General features: G+C 44.3%; 1 protein-coding gene across 1 annotated transcript in view; it reads right to left on the minus strand.

Annotated features, from left to right (window-relative positions):
- Positions 1–16,897: 16,897 nt before the first annotated feature.
- LOC127223886 (protein-cysteine N-palmitoyltransferase HHAT-like) overlaps positions 16,898–19,063 on the minus strand; it is a 77,337-nt gene continuing 75,171 nt past the window's right edge. Inside the window, exon 6 of the mRNA XM_051186578.1 lies at positions 16,898–16,937. Within this exon, the coding sequence (XP_051042535.1) occupies positions 16,898–16,937 (40 nt within the window). The remainder of the gene's footprint in view (positions 16,938–19,063) is intronic.

The following is a 19,063-nucleotide window of genomic DNA, read 5'->3' on the forward strand; positions in this document are numbered from 1 at the left end:
AATTTAGTGAAATGAAATTATCAAATTCTTGTTTTTCCTTCTAGAAAGAGACAAAGATATCAGAAGTCCATAAACCATCCAATTCAATCTCCTCATTGGCATGACAGCAGGGCCCTCTCAGAGAAGCCAGGTTTTAAACAGTGATTGTGTAGGTGGACTCATTGATCTTCACAATTATGAGAACATTGTGCATAAATGGTAAGACCCTGTCTGATAAGCTCACAGGTTAGAACGAGGTAGATGTCATCTGTCAACCTCACCTAACTACAGACACTCCCAGTCACAGAAGCCCTTCTCCAGACAAGCCAGAGAGCAGTGCCCAGGGATGGAATCTTTTCAGACATGCCTGCTTTCCTTGGGATGACACCCCAAGGAATGTGGCACCTGAAGCAGCCATACGCACATGACTGTGTGCAAGCCATGGAAGGGACAGCCAAGCTTCTTGATGCCACCATCTCTGCCTCATCCAACTGCTGTTCATAATCATGCCAAAAGGCACAATCTGGGGACCCTGGGAGGGCTAAGAAGTGAGGCTCTAGCAGCCATCATTGAAGACATCCACCTTTTCTTGGAGAAGTCCTAGTTTATCAGCTCCAACTCCCAGTGCCATAATAGCAAACAGATTCAGTTCAGCTTCTTGAGTGTCAAGGATGGCTCTGTGGTCTGTCACTTCAGTTGCTACTCTCCTTTTTAAATTATTATTTAAATATTTTTCACACAATATATTTTGATCCTATTCTTTCCCCTCCACCAACAACGCCCGGCTCCTCCCCACCTCCCTACCCACACAGGTTCATGTTTTCTCTCTCCAGAAGAAAAAGAAGAGCAACCAAAAAAAGCAAAAAACAAAACAGACAAGCTAAAAAGAAGAAAATTAATAAGACAAAAATAACCAAAGCTAAAAGTGTCCCCCTTTAAAAAAAAAAAAAAAAAAGAAAGAAAGAAAGAAAGAAAAGGCAAGCAAACAAACAGAAAACATGGAGTACATTTTATGTCTGCCAACTATTTCTGGGCATGAGGCCTGCCCTGCGGTATGGTTGATATGCCAGTGACATTTCTACTGGAGAAAAGTAGTTTTCCCTCTTTCCCAGCAGGTATCTATTACAAATGGCTTCTTGGTTAGAGATGGGGCTTTGTGTCCACTTCACCTTTTAATGCTGGCATTTTCAAAGTTATTTGACTTAAACAAAGTGTGATCCTGGGAGCCATGGCCTGTTAGACAGGAAGATGGCAAGCTTCAGGGAGGAAGGACCCAGCCAACTAGATTAATAATAATAATAATAATAATAATAATAATAATAATAATATGAGAAGAGGGAGAGGAATAGGAAGAATGAGGAAGAGGAGATGAAGAAGAGAAGGCGAAGAAGAAGAGAAGGAGGAGGAGAAGGAGAAGGAGAAGAATAAGAAGAAGAAAGTCAGCCTAGATATTCTGGCTCAGCAAATAAAAGTCAACCCGAAGTCCCACTGGTTGACTAAACACAGTCTTTAGCTATCTCTCATATGCCCACTAGCTACCTTCTTCCCTCTGCCTTCTATAAGAGATACAGAGGACTTGGATGAAGGCACGACTGTTTGTTTTCCTCTTTAATGACTATATGGAGCTCTCTAGAAGCCCCCACCATTCTATTCTACCGCTAGCCTTCATGGTACTCTGCCTGTAGCCAGTCCACAGTACAGGAGGAAACTCTGGTCTGGGATCTGGAGAAGACCACAGTGCTAATGAGAACTGGTCCAAGTGGGTGAAGATGCAAGAATCCTACAGTTACTCTCTGGCTACAGAGCCAGAGATAAATTGTAAAGCATTTTACAGTAAGTAACAAAAGCCTAGAAACCAGAAGTAACATGTCCAAGAACAAAGGCAGCCTAGAAAAGTCAGTCTAGACTCTCCAGCTTGTGAACATTGGGTGAAAACATAAACACTACAAGACCTAGAGATGAGTTAGATCAAGCCTTCTCTCCAACACCTAGCAACCCTAGAGCAAAGGGAGATAATGCATGTTTGCGTCTCGTTCCCACAGAATCATCGCCCGTGTAATCAGATGAGCTTCCTCAGCTAAATGTTTTCCAGCTCATTATTTCTGCTTTGAAATGATTTAAAGGTTTAGAAATAATTACCTATTTTAATTTCCAAAATGGGTTTCACTGCAATTGGCTCAGTATTAACAAACACATACAAACTGAACTCTGTGAAAATGACTACAAGTAACCTTTCAATTAGAGACAGATACCAGGGGCTCTCAGGTTCTGAGTGGTTCTATTTTAAATGGCCCGGTCCAAACGAAGTCAGACCCAGGGCTAATTGCTCTTTCATTCTATCTGCTTCATTTTGTAGGTCTGGCCTTCCCTGGGGATCCCATTGATAGCATCCTAGGGACCCTACTAAAGGTGCAGAACCTGCTCAGGACTCCATCTTTTCCATAGAGACCAACAGCCCCTGTCACTGACTGGGAGTCAAAGACCACACACAGAACATGACTCACTATGGTCACATCTGCAAAACATGGCTAAATGTCTATGCAGTCAGAACCTGAGAGCAGACTACTGTCCTAGAAGCACATGACACTACAGACTGATGGACAGGAGACCAATAACAGAAGCCATCACTTAGGGAACCCTCCTGGGTATTCATGCACTTTACCAAAGTTTGCAATGATCTGCATAGTGGTGTGCACACGTAACACCAGCGGTTGGGAAGTGATCTCCAATTGACAACAGCTCACAAAGGAAACTTTAGTTTTTCCAAAGTACTCTCAGGCTATGCTAACCACACTTAAGGGCAGGCCCCATGACCAGCAGTAGATAGACAACACAAAATGAACTCAAATGTATTTCTTTTTTGGAGATTTTGTTTAGGTCTTTTTTTTTAACCATACTGGTCTTGTCCTTGTATATCATGGTTTCCAATTTTGTGATTTCTATGGTTTTTATGTATGTATCTTTATGTCTATGTGAATATGTGATGCTTCTCATGCTTTGTTTCTTTTTTGTTGTTGTTGTTCATTTTGCTTTATTCTTGTTTTATTTTACCTCTTTGTTTTCCTAAGAGAGAAAGGACACGGCATGGAGTTGGAAGGGTGGGGGTGGGGAGGATCTGGAGAGAAGATGAGGGAAGGGAAACCATGATCAGAATATATTGCATTAAAAAATTATTTTCAATTAAAAGAAATGAGGAAGTGGAGACAAAATGATCAAGAGTTCAAGGCCAGCCTCAGCTACATAGTGAGCTCCAAGCTATCCTGGGTTACATAAAACACTGTCCCAAACAAACAAAAACAACCAAAGCTTGACATGACCAATAGCAAAACCAAGGTTCAGACCTGTGTGTGGTAGTCTGAGGATTCAAAGTGTTTCAACTCCACAGCCCATGTGTCTACCTGGTAGGCTCTTCCCTCTTTGGTAGCTTGAGTCAGCATCCACTCCTCAGTGTGTCTCACCTCTCTCTTAAACAATGCTAGGACATCTGAAGCCCACAGCCTCTGTCTAGACTAAAGAGCCTCCATATCTTTGGTCTGACAAATACTTCTGAATACAGATATTCTAGAGTAACAGACACCACTAAATGTCATAGTTCATATATGATTGGGTACATGAAGTTTTATCAGCCCACATCTGCTTCTCTAATGCTTTAATGCAGTGTTCCATAAAAGCTTCTGAAGCCAAAGTTCACTAGTGGAGTGTTTTAGACGATAAAATCCATTGCCAATTTCTGTGGACCCAGGAGCAGCACATTCTTATCTAAGAAGTACAGGAATCTCATTCTCCCATGCTCTGGTATAAGCACCATTCTCCCACACCCCAGTGTGAGCATTGTCCTCCCAGACCCCAGTGTGGTCATCCTCCTCCTACACCCCAGTGTGAGCACCATCCTCCCACACCCAGGTGAAAATACTGTAATCACACACCCATGTAAAAACACCGTCCTCCCAAACTCTGATGTGAACACAACACAAAGCAAGGCTCCATCCACTGTGGTTATCACTCAAGCTCAGGCAAACTGTTCTAGTGTGTCCCCCATTTTCCATCTTGAAGACTGGGCAGTACACACACACACACACACACACACACACACACACACACACACACACACACAGAGAGAGAGAGAGAGAGAGAGAGAGAGAGAGAGAGACAGAGAGAGAGAGCCCTTTTGTCAAATTACCTGTACTATTAAAGGAAATTCCTAGCACTTAGGCATTTACTAACATACTTATTTCCTAGGAACTTGTAACTTGTCAATTGTGCTCACACTAAGAGAATTGTTACCGCTTTTCCTTGTGCTATGGACAAAGCAGCATGGGTGAGTGTTTGCCCATCTCTGTCATAAAGACTATCATAATCTGCATGCGATTTTACATAGCTTGAGTTTTTCCAAGTTTGACTGTCACTGAGCATCTGGCAGAGCAGAGTGACATACTGCACCACCTCATGTATATATTTACAGTCACACATTATCCAGGAGCTTTCAGTTAAAGGCAACAGAATCTGCTCTGGCCAACAAAAAGCAAAAGGGGGCAGGGAGTAAGGAACCTCAGCTCACAGAACATCTGGGTGAGGATGAGCAGCAGCTGGGCTGTGACATAATCATTCTGCCAGATGGCTCCAGTAGACCCAACTCTGGGCAAAGCTCCCATGAGCACTTGGGCTCCTATTGCAAATCCCTGCCGCCATGCTTGCCACATCAAAGCTGCATGTCTATTCATTCCTGTGTCAAAGTCAGGTCCCTGGGACACCCTCTGGTGAATCTAATGCATTCCTCTGTTGTGGTTAAATGTATGGTGCCCTTTGCTCTTTCACCGTGGGCTTTGAATATGCTTTTCCTATACCTGCCATCCTAATAGTCCTCCCCAAGGCCTGCCCCAGCCCCAGCCCCAGCTCCAGCTCTAGCTCCATCTCTTAGCCAGCTGCCCTATGACATAGATGCTAGGACCTTTATAGTCACCTGACAAAGTAGGAACAAGAGAAAAGAAGGGAGCAGTCGTGAGGGTTTGTCAGAGAGCAAAGGATGTGTCCTGAGACAGCTGGGGGAGGGTTAGTTCCATCTCCAGATGGCAGCTGCATCATGGTGTGAAGGCAGGCAGTAACTAGAGCCAGCTTTGTGTTTGCTTTTAATGTTCCTACGAGTGGATTGAAGGAAGCCCCAGGGATAAGGAAGAAACTACAGGTAAGATTCACATTAGAGGACAAGTGAAAGATGAAAAGGGCCCGGGTTAGGTGTTCCCAACAGAATGAAGAAAACAGGGGGATATGAATAACAAACATTGGGAGAAATGCAGTAACTACAGATACAACGGGAGTGGTAGTTTGTGATGGTTAACACTGATGGTCATTCTGGTGTGGTCTAATATAACCCAGATAAAAAACTGCAGGCCGTGTCTGTGAGGGAATCTCTGCATTGGGTTAACTGAGGGAGAAATGACCCCCTCTCTATGGGCTGCCCCTTTCCCCAGAATGAAATCTTGGACTCAATAAAGGGAGGAAGTGAGCCGAGCACCAGCATTCATCATTCTCTGCTTCCTGACTGAGGGTACAAGGTGACGCATGACAACCATCCTGCAGTCATGACTTGCCCTGCCAGGGTGGATTGTATCTCCTCAAACTATGAGATGAAATAAGCCTCTCTTTCTTGGGTTGCTTTTTTTAAGCAATTTGTCATGGTAACAAGAAAAGTAACTATGTAAGTTGCTAGAATAATCCCAAGGTGCAGCTTTGGTGTGTGTTCTTGAGCTAGAGTTGTTGAAAGAGGAAAGGATGGGATTGGGGAAGTTGGAGGGTCTGTGTAGGCATGTGGGGTGATTCCCAAGTGGTCAGTCAGGGTATGAATGGCTGCTGCATGAGGCACAGAACCTCAGCATCTCTGGGGGATGTAGCAGCCTGCTTTGCCACCTGAGACTGAGAGTCAGCAGTGATGACACACAAGTCTTATCTACTGCCCAATAGAATAGGCAATAGTTGCTATGGCTATAGAGCACTTAAAATGCAGCTTCACATCTGAGATTCAGAGTTTGCCCTGCTAAGAGAGGAACCATCAACTGGGCATCCATCTGTGACCAGATATGGAAGAGGTCCACCCCAACACCAGGCAATTGACTCTCCAGGACCCGGCCTCTAATTCGGTTCTGAAACTAGACACCCAGAGGTAGTGTATCCACAGGCTTGGGGCTGGGTCCCACAGGGCAGGCCCCACATCTGAGACTACAGACAAGCTGCTGCCTGATTGACTAGTGATTCTGAGCGACCAGCTAAATGCTAACAATTCCCAAGACACACACACATGTCTCAGTTGATTTTCCAATGTGACTCAGGATCAGGGAAGTACTTACATATGTTTACTGGTTCACTGTAGGGCTCTAGGGAAAGGCTCCATAGACAAATCACAGTGGGTGGGGCTGAGAACTGGTAAGCCTTTTCTGGATACTCCACCTCCTAGGTACCCCCTCACAGTGCCCATTCTTAACATAGAAAGCCCCCGAAAAAACACTTTTCCTCTGGGCTCTCATACACGTGTCACAGCTGCCATGAACAACAAAATTCCTCCTTTTCTTCCTTCCTGCCTGCCTGGTTTGGGGGTGGAGATGGCAAGATGAGCCTAGATAGCCCAACCCTCTATACTCATGGCTGGTTCCCCTGGCAACCGGTCCCCATCCCAAAAGACTGTCTGTGGGTCTATTAAGCTCTGCCTCATTAGAGTGAAAGAAGCTTCTAAAGGATTCAGGGACTGAGTCCTACTCCTAATGCCCAGGGAGTTACAGAGATCTCAGCAGATCCATATAGGGACTGAGCTCAAAGATAAAACCTTAGAGCAAAGATCCTCCTGGTGTCTGAATCTCTAAAGGCTTTAAGACCTTCATGCTAGGAGCCAGGAGCAGAAACCAAGTATCTATTCCATATTCTACCACAATATCATAGTAGCTTTACTGAATTGTAATGAACTTGAATTTAAATAGCCACAAGGGATTAAGAGCCAGTGTACTGGCTGGCACAGTTCTGGACAGATGCTAATATTAGACATACCGGCACCACTCACCAGAGGCTGATCAGAAGGGACCTTACAGTTCTCTCATTTCACAAATAAGAAAATTCAGGCCCAAGTAGAAGTAATTTGTACAAAACCACCACAGCAAAGAGATGTCATGCAGCCCTGAGCAGGCTTCCATGCCTGACCTCGTGCCCTTTCCATCTCACAGGAAGATCTTGAGCTGGTGCAAGAAATCGCTGCAGTTCTGGTGTGTGGGATCAATGCAGCTGATGGGCAAAGCCTGCCGAAGATCGTGTGCTCCCCCTACTGAACACATCATCCCCTGCCCATCAGGTAAGCAACTAGTTATCTTTGCTATAAATAATAGAATGCACTCCAGCTAGACCTCAAAAGGAGCTCATTAAGGAAGCCCAAGTAGCTTGTGCAACCTCCAAGAGCACCTCACATACAGCTAGGAGACAATGCAGTCAGGAACTGTTCACTTATAACCCCACCACAGCTCAATGGTGCCCTTTCAGGACTGAAACTGGGCTTAGACCCAGTGGATCCCAACCATGCTGGGCTAGATGTGGGGCTCCAGTCCAGTACCTCTACTCTTAATAAAGTGGGTGTCACACTTGCCTCTCGGGCTACACACTGGGTGCCACCTCTACCAATACATGACTGTTCAGAGTCTTAAGTATCAAGATTGGGGCTCTAAGATCTATGGTGTGCAGAAAGACAGAATATGTCTGGCTTCTGCCTTACATTGTGACTCTCCAAAGACACAAAAAGCCTCAGACATAGGAAGCAATTAAAAGAAGGTGACTCCAGTGACACTCAACAAACGACCGATCCAACAAACAAGCCATCTTCACTGGCTTGGTGCCAGGGATCTTAGAGCCTCACTTACTAAGGGCATCTCCCACTCCAACCCCTGCATTTAAAAAGCACCTCTGCATTGCAAGTATTTCCATCAGTATAGTAGGAGCTATTTTTAACTTACTAGCATGTACACTTACCTTCAGCAATGTAAAGTTTCTTTTGGTTTGTGTCACCTTTAATCTATATTTTCTAATTAACAAATCCAAATAAGTACAGTCATAAAGGTAAAGCCACAACAAAACTCAAGCAATGTTTTCCTCAAAAGCAACAGCAGCAGAAGTGGAATGAGCAACGGGTCATAGAATCATCCAAGAACCAATATCACTGATATGTGGGCTGTGATCAAGGTCCTTCCACCCAACAAAGGAATGAAAGGCATTGCAAGGTATGTGCAGTGTCTGAGCCTGGGACCAGAAAGGCAGTCCTGGCACGAACTGAGATGGAAGACATCAGGCAAAGATTGAGGGCAAGCCAGAAGTAAATGGTTTCTGATAGCTCAGGGAGAAAGCCTGGCCCATGCTCAGGCCTCTGCATTCCAGCATGGCTGACATCTAAAGTGAGAGGGCAGGTGGCTACCTGGGCCATCAACAGAGGCCAAGAAGGAGTGTCGAGCCAGGGAAGGAGCTGGAACCCAGGCTTGCTGAGAGGTCAGGAGACAGGACTTTGTTCTCTTGCTATGATAACAAAGTCCACTGTGTGTCCAAGCCCAGGCACTAGGGTAGCTGTCCATGTCCTAGAACGTGCTTCTGTAGTCCACTGTCAGTCAACTGTCTCACATGAGTGTTGATAAGTCTTTACTCCTATGCAAGTAAGCAGGGCAGTGAGACAGCCGTCCTGTGTGACTGCTGCACAGCCCCAAGTAGCTTCAGGGAAGCTGCTACCTCCTTAAGGGGCAGGCACCAGTTCGACACAGCAGCACCAGCTCCTGGGAGGGAGACAGAACTTCTCACAAAGTCTGTCAGACTGATTTTGGAAAACTGCATGTCAGACCAGGCCCTTCCCTTCCTCAACACCCTCCACCTCCAAAGCTCCTCTGGCATTTTTGTTTTGTTTTGCTAGTTGTTTTGGAAAAGAATCTCCCTCACATAGTCCAAGCTTAACCTTGAACTTACTGTTCCCCTACTTCAGCCTTAACAATGTTGGGATCACAGGTACACACCACCAGACCCAGTTTGGTGTTTAAAGTGGTTCCCCAAGCCTTATCACTCCAGCCACACTTTCTTCCTCCAGATCAGGGTAGACTCCAGGTTCTTCCATTCCCATCCTATTCCCAAGTTCAGTCCTTTCCTATATAGGGCTTTGGGGTGACCTTCCCTCTGCCTGGAGTGGTTGAATCCAGACCACCTCCTGCCTATACTCTTCCTTGCCCATCTCATAGCCTAAGGGCTACCCATTGCCCCAGGGAGGACTCAGGGTGTTCAGGCCTGTGCCCTCCAACATGTCCTTGTTACATTGTTGCTTGCTTGCCTACTTAGTGTAGATTCCCCATTTTCAAGGTTTTATTGGTGTAAAAGCTTTCACATGAATTCTACCCTCTCAATAGCTTATAACACAGAGCTGTTAACTAAAAGGTCCTTGGTTGCAAAGCAGATCTCTAGCACTCAACTCATCATGTAGCACTGAGCATTCTACCTGCTGGTCAGTAACATGTAGTTCTGGCTTCTGCTGGCCCCGGCAACCACTGTACACTGTCTGCTTCTGAGAGTCTAATTCATATTCTCCATATTGAGCCACAGGGCACCACTGTGCCTTGTCTCAGTGGCAGCCCCTGGATCGCCTCTGTTGCAACATATTGCTGAGTATTTGCTGTATGGAATGGTACTAAGATGGGGCAGCTGTCTGTCTTGTCCCAACCTCTCCCATGGTTACACAAATAATCAAACTGAAAATAAATAACTGCTTAACACTTTTATAGTTTTTAAAGCTAAAATGTATCCAAACCATTTTGGGGAACTTGTAGACATTGGGCATTGAGGGGACTGGAGAATATACAGATAAGTGAGACCTCACTCGATATCTAGGAGGATATGTGACATGTACACACACACACACACACACACACACACACACACACACACACACACACACACACCACTACCTATATTTAAAAGTATAGATTTTTGAGCACAAAAGTCACCAAGGCATTAACATTGACCCCTGCTCCACCCAGCTCTGTAGGATCTAAGGTGTGCTGAGGGTTCTGGGGTCAGAAAGTTGTGCAATCAATGCCCACAGGGACATGGAGAGAGGCTGAATGGAGGAGTCATATAAGATGGGTCAGAGTGGAACAGGATAGAGACACTTACACCAGTGACTCTCTAGCAGGAAAAGAAAAACCAGCCTTTGCCAAGTCACACTGCCTCCAGGCACAGGACTGAGTGACTTGCATACAATCAGCTCTCAGTATTCTCAATGTTATGCAAAACTGCCCCCCCAAATGCCACAATCAAGAGATGTTCTAGACCCCTATATAATGGCGTAGTGATTGCACATGGCTTTTGAACACCCACACCTTCTGTCCCCTCTGCCTGTGCCCAGCACTGATCCAGAGAGCTGCAAAGATATAAACACTGTTTTAATAACACCATGTTCTACACCATTATTTAAAAACATTTACTAACACTAAAAAAGAAGGTGTTACGTTTGCAAAGTAAAAGCGAAATTAAATCCAGTAACCAAGCAAGTGTTTTCCCTCTGAGTTGTCATCTCCATGTGTGTTAGAAATAGATACGCACAGCTTTTACTTCACATTACCCCCTGGATCTTACCGCAGGGATGAAACTCCACCTTTCTACTTAACCTCCCTCTTGGTTTCCATCTGGGAACCCAAAGGAGTCCCAAGAGACCTCTGAACATGGTGGCCATCTCCCATCTTCTCATCCTTTACCCTGAATGAATCCTTCACTTGACCACCAACTTCTTAAATATGCAAGGGAGACTCTTCCCGACACTTTGGACATCACACAATCACAAACAAACTCACAATGATGGTGAGCAGACATCTTCATCAACACCATGACCCCACAATGAACTACAGTAGCTCACTGTGTAACTGACACCGACTATCTTAAAAGGGGAGGGACTGTTGCTGGCACAGTGACCTATACCTGTAGTCCCAGCTACTCAGTACATGGAGGCAAGAGGATCACTTGAGGCCAGAGTTGAAAGGCCAGCCTGGGCGAAGAAGCAAGACCTGTGTTTATGGTGCGAGCCTCAGACATTGCTGTGACTCCAAGTCAAGCCCCAGTTTGGCTTTTGAGTCCAATTCCTAAGGTAAAGAACTAGAGGGATGAACCAGTCAGCAAGGGAAATCAAGGTGTTAGCTGGTTCAGTTTGACAGTCCCTGCCCTTTCAGGACTTTGAGATACCACATACATACCGAAAATGCTGGGGCAAAAAAAAGATAGAATAGAATGAGAAGCAAACAGCCTCCTGGCCTACCTTCGCTCCATCAGAACAAATCACATTTTCAGAAGGGTGAAGTGTGTTTTCATAGAAATGTCTACACTTGTACAGGATCGAATCTGCACTAAACACCATGTGGTAAGCAGAATCTGTCCACATATGTGAAGAATCTCTCTAGTTTTGTTAGTTATTGTGAAAAAAAATCCTGACAAAAACAATACAGGAGGGGGAGGGACTTAGTGAGAGTCCTTCATGAAAGGGAAGTCAAGGCAGGAATATAAGCAGTTAGTCACACCACATCCATAGCCAAGAGCTGAGAGAATAAAACCAGCCTTGCTCAATCACCTAGGGAATGGCGCTGCCCACAATGGACTGGGTCTTCCTGTATCAATCAACAATTAAGACAGCTCACAGCCCCTGCTGCCCCTGCCCCACCCCTGTCTCCACCCCTATCCCTGTCCCCACTCCACTCCTGCCCCATACAATTCCTCAAAGGGGGTCTTTTCTCAGGTTGTGGGAAGTTGACAAGTAAAAACTAACCACCATGGGAACTTGCTTTCTAAAGGCCATATCAATTCTACAAACCTTCTCAAAAGCTCTAGAACCATCCTGGATGCTCACAGCCTTTCCCATCCATCTAAGTACAACCCAAGGCAGTATTCTCACTTTGTACTTTTCGGAGTCCTAACAAGATATCAAGTAAGGGCTTGGATGTGGCAAACACAGTATTTCAGAGAATTGCAGAAATTTTGGTTAAAAACAATTTATTTCACTATTGAGGGGAGAAAAGATACCTACTCAAAATGCACATTTGAAATGGATTAAAAAGTTAAATATATGCAACATTTAAAATGAGGAAAGACAGTTTTAATGATTTTATATTTATAATCATTTAAGCAATTTTTAAAAATCACACAAAAAAAAGTGAAATTGAAACTGTTAACGACAAGGGTAATCCAGGTTTTCTTTTAGAGGATTGTGATGCTCTGTTTTAAAAACTGTCTCCCCATGAAAAGATCAAAGAAGGGGACAGCATGCTACTAATTAGTTACTATGACAACACACCTGACAAAAAGTCTCAGAAACAAGGAAGAGTTTATTTAGTCTCATACTTGGAAGTCACACCCGTCACGGCAGGATGGCGAGGTACTGGGGATATGGGTACTGGGGACATAGCATTAGCTTTTAGAAATAGTAAGAAATGAGTGTAGGTGCTTACCTCTTATCCTCCTTTTTATTCAGGCTAGGGTCCCACACCATAAGAGGGTGCTGCCCACATGCAGGGTTAAACCCATCCCTCCACCTAGAGGTGTGCCTCCAAGGTGACTACATCCAATCAAATTTCCAATGAAAACCCATAAGTCCATCCCTTGTCACCTGAATACCCCATGTCACTTTCAACCATAATATTCCACTCCTAGTCCTCTAAGGTTTATGGCCACCAATAATGAAACATTTATTTCATTTTTAAGAGTCCCCCAAACAAGAATTTCTAACATTTTCAATGTTCTAAGGGTCAAAGTCTCTTCCACAACTCAAGGCAGAATCTTAATTCAGAGCCTTTATATAATTAAAGAACAAATTACATATACAATGCCATGAAATTCATTCCTATTCCAAAAGGGAGAAGTGAAGGTTGGCGAGGAAAACCAGACCAAAGCAAAAACAAACCCAAAAGCAAATAGTCAAACGCTGCAGCTCCCTTCCAGCACAGACCAACTCTAAAGATCTAAGGGCCATATGACCAGGTCCACCACAGCAATGTCCCCACCTGTCAGCATTGGATCTCTGTATTTGATAATTTTCATAGTATGACAATAAAAAATACCTGATGAAATGAAAGGAAGGAAGGACTTAACTCTGGCTAATGGTTTGAGTGTATAGTCCATCCTGGCAGGGAAGCTTTGGTGGCAGGAGTGTGAGGCAGCTGTGCACACTGTACCCAATTTGGAAGCAGAAAGAAATGGATACTAGAGCCCAGAACCCATGCCCAGGAGGTAGCACCACACACATTCAGTGTGGATGTACCCTCCTCAGAAAGACATCCCTGATGACCACAGATGTGTCTCCTAAGTGTTTCCAAATCCCATCAGTGAAGAGGGCAATGAATAAGTAGTGTGTATCATTTGCCTTGAAGGGGTGAGCTATAATCCAGAACTGAGGAACATATCTGTAGTCACAGCTAGTTGGGACCCGAGGCAGAAGGATTGCTTCCATCCACAGATTCACAGGCAGCCCAGACAACATGACGAGATCCGCAGGGCTGGAAGAGGGCAGGAAAGGGGTCTATCTATAATTCTAGGTGAGACAAAACTGCAAGGCTAAAATATTTTAAATACAAATCTTTTTTACTTTCTTGCCAAAGCTAAATTTAAACATGCCAGTCTATTATCCATAATGAGACAAAAGCAATCTATTCTATGATTTTTTTTTTTTGGCCAACCCAGTCAATTTTCCTTTTTCTTTTGTATCGACACATGACGCATGAAAAATTCCAGCCAGTGTCTTCTGAGGTTCTCTGATGAGTGGTTGTTCCTGACTCAAAAAAGTCTTTGATTTTTTGTAAGACGAAGAAGAATGGAGCCCATTGCTTTCCTGCAGTCGTCATAAAACACCAGACAGAAATACTCACATCTCCCATGTGGCTGCCCCTTCCTGCCTGAGCCCTGTGCTGCACACACTTGCATCAACAAGGAAGCTAGTCCTTCAGCTTTGAGATCACAGAGTGGGCTCCGGGGAAACTTACATCACTCCAGGGAAGGCAACATTACCGCCATCAACGTCAAAGCCACACTGACTAATCAGGCAGGCTGCACTTTCTTTTATGCCCGCACTGAGCATCTGAGAGAACCTGACAACCCAGAGAACACCCCTGGTGCTTGCTGGAGCCAGCAAATAGCTCTTGGAACAAAAACAAACAGTAGTAGTGCCAATCCCTTTTACACATCTTTTTACACATATTTTCCCTCAGAAAGAATCTTTAAGTGTATGCTCTCTCTCTTCTAGATTTCCTTCGGGGCCGTATTTACAGAAAAAACGTCACCCCTCTCTGGTGCACTGCAGGGCTATAGACCACTGTGAGACGTACCCAGCTGCTCTACAGCCTCTGTGTCTGGCTTTAGCATCATTGGCATTGGTCCACTGAAACAGATCTTACCAGTTCATCCAACCTTGAACATCCTTGGTTTCTCATGCTTAACCTCCTAAGCTAGGAGAATGCAAGTTGAGGGATGCCATGTAGTAACAATCTCATGTAGTGGATGATGAAGACACCTGCTCACAGAGACTGAGGTACTGACAAGAAGGACAGCTGTCACTCATTCCATAACCATAAGAAACACATGTTATTTGATCTGGCTTGTAATATGAATAATAAAAACCCAGAGACAGATATTGGGGTCCCAGCTGAAGATCAGAGAAGCAAAGTAGCCAGCCAGTAGCTCTTACCTCTACCAAGGCTGAAATGGAGATCCTGTCCTCCCTGTGACTGGAAACATAAGACCCTTTGCTTCTTCCTTATATACCTCTCTTGTGCTGGGATTAAAGGCATGAGCTCTGTTATTCTTTTAGACTGATTCATTCTTGTGTAACCCTGGGTGGTCTTGAACTTGCAGAGATCCATACCTGATCCTCCCTTGCATTTCATTCATTTACTCCCACCACAAATGCTTGTTGAAGGTTAGTCCCATACAAGTTTCTTGACTTGAATATTAGTAAATAATTAAGATTTGACCCCTGCCCTGAACAAAGGTACTAGAGAAAATAAGTACCAACTTGTGTCTACCACAAGGCATGTAGGAACAGTTCCTTGACAGTACAAAACACCAAAACATCAAGTACAAACTCCACAGTAGGCTGGAGGTATAGGTCAGCAGTGAGTGTCACCTAGCAAGACCCTGGGTTCCATGTCCAGATGAAGGTGAGGGGTTGCTATTCTGGATGTCTTCCCAGACAGCTTTTTATAATCCACTTAGATCTGCAATTCTCCTGTCTCTCTGGTTCATTATCCTTCCTGCTACACTGTTCTGACCCTTGTCCTATTTCAGGTTCACAAACTATCTTTTATATTTACCATCTTGGAGAAAATCAAGACATTCCACATTCCTAAACATGGGGCAGACTGAAGAAATTTCAATGTGCAACCTCCAAGGAAGGCTTGAAAAAGAAGCTTGATCCCTTCTGGATACTGCCATATGCAGCCTGGCATAGAGGTTCAATACAGGTGACATTTCCCATCAGCGTCTTAGCAGTAGGGAAGAGGTCCTGCCTTGTGGCAAGCTACCACATGATAGAAACAGAAGCCACAATGACTAGAGTTTAACAAACTTTTGGAATCAATTCACATGAGCCACATATTTATAGAAACACAACTCTCCAGTTGGTGGTTGGTTCCCTTGAAAGCTTTCATCTACAGTGGTTCCTTCAGTAATCATTCCCTCATACATTTTTGACAGACATTTAAGTTATTTTTTAACATTATTAGAGCAATGATGCTCACTATGAAAAACGTGGAAAACACAGAAAAGTTATTTTTTTGAGATTCATTATTTTATATGTATGAATATTTTGCCTGCCTGCCTGTATGTGTGTGTACACCATGTGTGTGCCTGGTGCCCACAGAAGCCAGAAGAAGGCTTTGGATCCAAGGCTTTGGAAGGAATTGAAGTTACAGATGGTTGTGAGCCACCATGTGAGTGCTGGTAATCAAACCCAGGACCTCTGCAAGAGCAACAAGTGTTCTTAAACCACTGAGCCATCTCTCTAGTCCCACAAAGTTGATTTTCAAAATCATATACCTTTTATAAGCATTGCTACTATTCTGATATATTTATTTCCAACTAGTTTGTTTAATTTCATAGCTAGGTGAAATTAATATGCTCCATAACACAACTCTGGTAAAAAACCACCAATAAACTAAGTTATAAATTGCTGTCTATAATCTCAATTATGTACTAAGTCATACTCCATGACTGTAAAACAAGATATATTTAGTTTAAAAGATTAAACTGAATGGGAGAGCATTGGTCAATTAGACTACTGAATGTCTAACATAGAGCTAATTTTTTCTATTTACCTTCCCATTGGCCTAATAGATGGAAGTGAGACCTTGGTAAATGTAATGGCTAATTCTGGTTGTCAACTTGATAGTCGTGAGAAGACTTATCAGATCAGCCTTGGGGGTATCTATAGAACATTTTCTTGATTGCTGATTGCCATAGGAATACTTAGCCTATAATGGTCAGTACCATCCTTGACAGATCACCCTGAGCTGATAAGAAATCTAAATGAACAAGGCAGAAGAAGCAAGCCAGGAAGCTGTGTTCCTCCTTGGTCTCTGTTTGGTTCCTGCCTCAGCTTCCTTTGGTGGTGGGACTGCAAGCTTAAATAAACCCTTTCCTTCCCCAAGTTTCTTTTGGTCAGTGTTTTATCACAGCAATGTAAAGCAAACTAAGACAGTTAACTATCACTTCCGATGTAACCAGATCTGAGTGATTATTTATGTGGGGTTGTGGAGAATGCACACATAGTGTTAGCAATGTTTTCTTGGCAAGTAACTCAACTACTAATTCATTCATCTGCTATGGTTTTCCCCTGAGCATTCTTCCATAATAGATGCACTATTCAGTGAGAGCTAAAACAAAAGGCACTGGCTTACCTGATTAAGAAATTGTGTAGTCCAACATCAAAATACCTGTTTAAAAGAAAGAAAACAGGCCTATGAATAAAACATGTTTACAGCCACAGTGGACTTGATAATTTACATTCCAAGCACTGTGAGGATGTAGCTACCCTTGGGTACTAGAAGTATGGCCCTGCAGCAGCAGCAGAGGCTTGGGCCACACCTCCAACGTCCCCCACATGGTTCTAATGCACAGGTGCCTGCAAACCTGAGCTTTCTCTAGAATAAAGCCCAAGCGATAGATGCTCATGTACGCTCCACACTGCATCAGGAAGGTCCTTTGATGACACTAGCTACCTGCAATGTTCATACCCAAAACTAAAAATGAACTGTGTTTGAAAAGCCCAGCGCCACACAGAGGAAGGGAGGAGGGGTTAGCACTGCCTTCTAAGTCCAACCCTGTTGTCTTTCCTGCCACTTTCCACCTGCAAGCACCCTGTCCTACAGTTGGTCTGCCCAGTCTGTAGAAGCACTTTCCTGTGCTACAGCCTCATATAGGCCCTCCATGAGCCCTGGACAAAGCCTTCCCCAGGCCACTCAGCTGCTGAGTCTATATGAACTCCCCTGCCTCAGTTTCTTTAATGGTCATGTTTCTTGACTCTGAACTACCGGGACTAAGACAGAGCCTTGCTCTTCCTTTGCCTGCTGTAGAGATGTTGGGGTGCCCATGCTGTCTACAGCAAAGGATGCCTGATGCCATAGACTATGAGACTATCCTCCTGGATACAGGACGATGCCCCCCCCAAAGCAAGGAGCAAAACTGCTTAGGATCTCACTGTTTCTAGGTCCTGCCTTTGCCCATGCATGCAACCAGCAGACCCGGCACCGTAGGCCACCTGACCGACAGCTAGGGATGACCAATACTATACATGATTTCTGTGTGCTACCTTCCACCCACAAGGGTCTTCTGTGCACATAGCTGCCCGTTTACAGACTGGGCTCAGGGTAGTTGAGAAGAGAGAAACTCAAGGTCAAAATACAGACAGCATCAGTCACCACATCATTCCCTGAAACAATTACAACTTTCAGGAAGACTAAGATTCAAGAAATACAAATGCCACCGACTCTTAAGACATGTCTTCACATGACCAAGAATAGCTATGAAAACAGCCCAGCACAAAGTTGTGATCCTGCCTAAAACATTATGAGGGCTTTGTTTTTGTAACTTGATTGTAGTTCCTCAGAATGAACTTTGCAAATGACTGGGACAGTATTATGCCACAATATCAAAAGATTGGAGCTGTGTGACAGTGGCCTACGCCTTTATTCCCAGCACTTGGGAGGCAGAGGCAAGCAGATCTTTGTGAGTTCCAGGACAGCTAGAGCTGTTACACAGAAAAATCATGTCTGGAAAAATCAAAAAGAAAAAAAAGATTGGAAGTGCTGTGAAGGGAGGTCTGCCTGTAGGGACACTGACTCATTTCATTTGATTTGACATTGCCACTGGGTCTTTTCTATAATTATATTGAAGGCAAATTTCACATAAGCAAATTTCCTCACCACAGGGCCTGGAAGGTCAGCCCAGCATTCATGAGCACTGACTGTTCTTGCAGGGGACCAGAGTTTGAATTCCAGAACCCATAAAGTGGCTCACAACTGTAATTCCAGTTCCAGGGGATCTGACACCCTCTTCCAGCCTCTACAGGATGAGGCACACATGTGATACAAATACATACATGCTGGGAAAACACTCCTCATACACATACAATTGTAAAGTGTTTCTTAAAACTTAAAAACCCACACCGCAAATACTGAGTGTAAACTTACAAGCCTAGAGGAAGAAATGCCTGCAGAGAAAGGCCTCCCACTGGGCTGCCTGTAGCAAATATAGCAGATAACTCTTTCGTCTCTAAAGATTCTACAGCCCTCACCAGCAGCACCACCACCTAGAGACCCATCAACTATTCAGACCTGTGAGCCTGGGCTGGGGCATTCCACATTTGAATCACGACACTTTCTGTATATCTAGAATGTGGTGAGTACTGTGTTTGTAGCTCAGCTGTTCACACCATAACTGCTAAGGCCGAGCGCGGGCCCTGTTTATAACTGAAGGAACTATTGCTCAGAGGGGTCAAGTAATCCACCCTGAGCCCACGGTGAGGATTATCCACAGCTGGGAGTCAAACAGAACCTCGAGA

Source organism: Phodopus roborovskii, unplaced genomic scaffold, assembly GCF_943737965.1.
Source record: "Phodopus roborovskii unplaced genomic scaffold, PHOROB, whole genome shotgun sequence".
NCBI classification, from domain to species: Eukaryota; Metazoa; Chordata; class Mammalia; order Rodentia; family Cricetidae; genus Phodopus; species Phodopus roborovskii.